We start from the raw sequence: 2,591 nt of genomic DNA on the forward strand, positions 1-2,591 counted from the left end.
TCAAGAGTTGGAAACTAATACTGAAAAGAATAATATAGCTTTACCAGCATTTGAAGTATCAAGTTCTTCAAGAATTTCTTCCTCAAATGCTGACATTGAATTTCTCAAAGCATTATTTTTTTTATCCAATAGATGGATTTCATTCTCGAGGAGCTCCTTTTCCAATAGAAAAGTCACCACTTCATTATTTTCCCCATTGCCAATCTCTCTCTGAAATTCTAAGCACAGTTTTATAAACCCTTCTCTGTAACCAAACAAACAAGAAGCAATCGGTATCTGCATTAAACATTTGTTAAAGAAAACATAGATATTGAATAACTAATGCAGCCAACCATTGCATAATGAGAGATATTAATTGGATTATGATTCTTCAAAACTTAAAGAAACATATGGGAAGATAACGTATGATTACTCAGACAATCACTGCATAATCTTGTAGAACTTCAGCTGGATGGTATGCAGGTTTCCATCAGCAAGTTAGCACTTAGGAGTACAATAACATTAATATTTTATAGTAACAGTTCATAATTTCCGCATTACTTATTCCATTATAACTTTTTTTTTTGAAGAAAATTTACAAGACTATGGCCTTAATTTTATAGATTTTTTGGGTTAATCTTATAAAATAATCATAAAAGTTATTAATCCTCTCACTAAATAATTTAGGTAAAAGTTCATAATCCTCCATTACTTTTCTCAATTTTCTTTTCACTATTAAAGATAAACTCAAAAAATCTATTAAATGAAGCCTCTTTCAGTTACTATTACTTTTGCAACTAGTTTTTTTATTTTTGGAAGCAAAAAAGTAAAAAGTTGAATTTCGATAAAATAATAATATTACAAAAAATTAATTAAAAATTTTGAATAATAAAATATAATATATACTATGATTTTACTTCTTACTATATATGCTACATTAATAACTATATGCTCATTTAATTCTGGTTACAAGACTTGAAAGTAAGGTTCCAAAATAGCTGAATGTGTAATCCAAAGGCATAATTGTGTGAAATTAATGATAGAATAAATAAATACCGTTTATTTTGCATCCTTTTTACCATCTCATCTCGTTTTGCTCTTAGACAAGTTAACTCCTCCTCCAATAGTTTAAGCGAATTCCTTGAATCAGCTATAGAAAAAAAAAAAGAGAAAAAAATCAGAAGATTTGAATTCAAGCAAAGAAATCAGTAAATAATAATAAATGTGAAATTATTAGAAAAAAAAGAAATTAATACCGGTGACGGAGAGCAAGCCATCGACTTCGAAGTGAGAAATGTAAAGCGACTTGACAAGCTGCGATTCTCTGATGGCAAGAGCAGCTTCGATCTCCGTTAACTTGACGATCTCTGATTCTAGCTCTCGCGTTATTTGAATGTTTGCTTCGATTTCCTCATTCACCTGTCGAAAATTCATCAAATAACAAATTTGTTGGAATATTCTTTACTACAAAATTCCAATAAATTGTATATAAAAAAAAAAAAACCTGATCGAGCATGTCCTTGAGACATGAAATTTGATAGAGAATAGCTCCAGAATCCTCCATCTTAATTCTCTCTATCCAAACTATTCGTCAATTAATTTCTACCTTGATTTTAATCTCTTTTTCTACTCTTTCCCGTTCGGCTCTGGAAAGGGCGGGAGCGCCAAGAGTGTCTAAGGTACGATTTTAAAATTTAGGTGGCCTTCCATAATAAAACATTATTTCTGTTTTTTTAAACAAAAGTAAAACATGTTTGATAATATTTTTATATAAAATATTGTTAACAATAAAAATAACATAAAACATTATTTCTGTTTTTTTAAATAAAAATAAAACACATTTGACAATATTCTTATACAATAAATTGTTAACAATAAAAATGACATAAAGCATTATTTTTGTTTTTTTAAAATTAAAATAAAACACGTTTGATAATATTCTTATAAAAAAATTGTTAACAATAAAGATGACATAAACTATTGTTTATTGGTTTGATTTGATCATATGACCGACACTGAAACTATTAACAATACTTTGATCTCTCTCAAATCTCAAAAACATTTTTACTAAACTCCTCTGTAACTAATACTTTCGTTATGTAAAATTTCTAATTTCGCTTTTGTCTTAAATACTTAAACCTAGCAAATGTGAACATAACTATTATAACTCAATAATGTGAACATAGTTATCATAACTCACGGAAAAAATAACAAGAAAAAAAAAAGTATTGTTCTATCCAAATGCCCAGAGTCTCCAAAAACAATAAATCAAATTCAAAAAATAAAATAAAATAAAATAAAAATTCGTCTGAAATGGATCAAATATGAAGAAACTCACTTGAAGTGGAAAAACAAACGAATGAGATAAAAAAAATAAAAAAAGATTTAAAATGTGGTCATTAAAAAAGAGAAAAAAAGGAGTGCTAAGTGATTCAACATTTTTTTTTGTTTTGAAATTTTTTCCATCAATTTCAAAAACATTTTAAAAAAAGAAAAAATAAAAACAAGATTATCAAACACATTTTTTGTTAGTGTTTTCATAATGCTGCAAATAAAAACAAAAAAAAAAAAAACAAACACCAACATTACCAAACGAGACCTTGAATTATATA

The 2,591-nt window shown here is 27.1% G+C and overlaps 1 protein-coding gene across 1 annotated transcript; it reads right to left on the reverse strand.

Moving 5' to 3' along the window:
- On the reverse strand, positions 1–1,547 carry LOC18604064. The gene is made up of 4 exons (XM_007036385.2): positions 1,484–1,547; positions 1,236–1,398; positions 1,036–1,129; positions 1–244 (listed from the first exon to the last, which is right to left on the reverse strand). The coding sequence occupies exons 1-4, from the start codon at positions 1,541–1,543 to the stop codon at positions 1–3; spliced, it is 561 nt and encodes a 186-aa protein (XP_007036447.2). The 5' UTR covers positions 1,544–1,547.

The sequence above is a fragment of the Theobroma cacao genome, chromosome 3 (genome assembly GCF_000208745.1).
Source record: "Theobroma cacao cultivar B97-61/B2 chromosome 3, Criollo_cocoa_genome_V2, whole genome shotgun sequence".
NCBI classification, from domain to species: domain Eukaryota; kingdom Viridiplantae; phylum Streptophyta; class Magnoliopsida; order Malvales; family Malvaceae; genus Theobroma; species Theobroma cacao.

Coding starts and splice junctions, on each gene's coding strand:
- LOC18604064 (XM_007036385.2), bottom strand. CDS start 1,543: ATGGAGGATTCTGGAGCTATTCTCTATCAAATTTCATGTCTCAAGGAC. Junction 1,399..1,483: donor TCAAGGACATGCTCGATCAG/GTTTTTTTTTTT, acceptor AATTTTCGACAG/GTGAATGAGGAAATCGAAGC. Junction 245..1,035: donor AAAAGGATGCAAAATAAACG/GTATTTATTTAT, acceptor GTTTGGTTACAG/AGAAGGGTTTATAAAACTGT.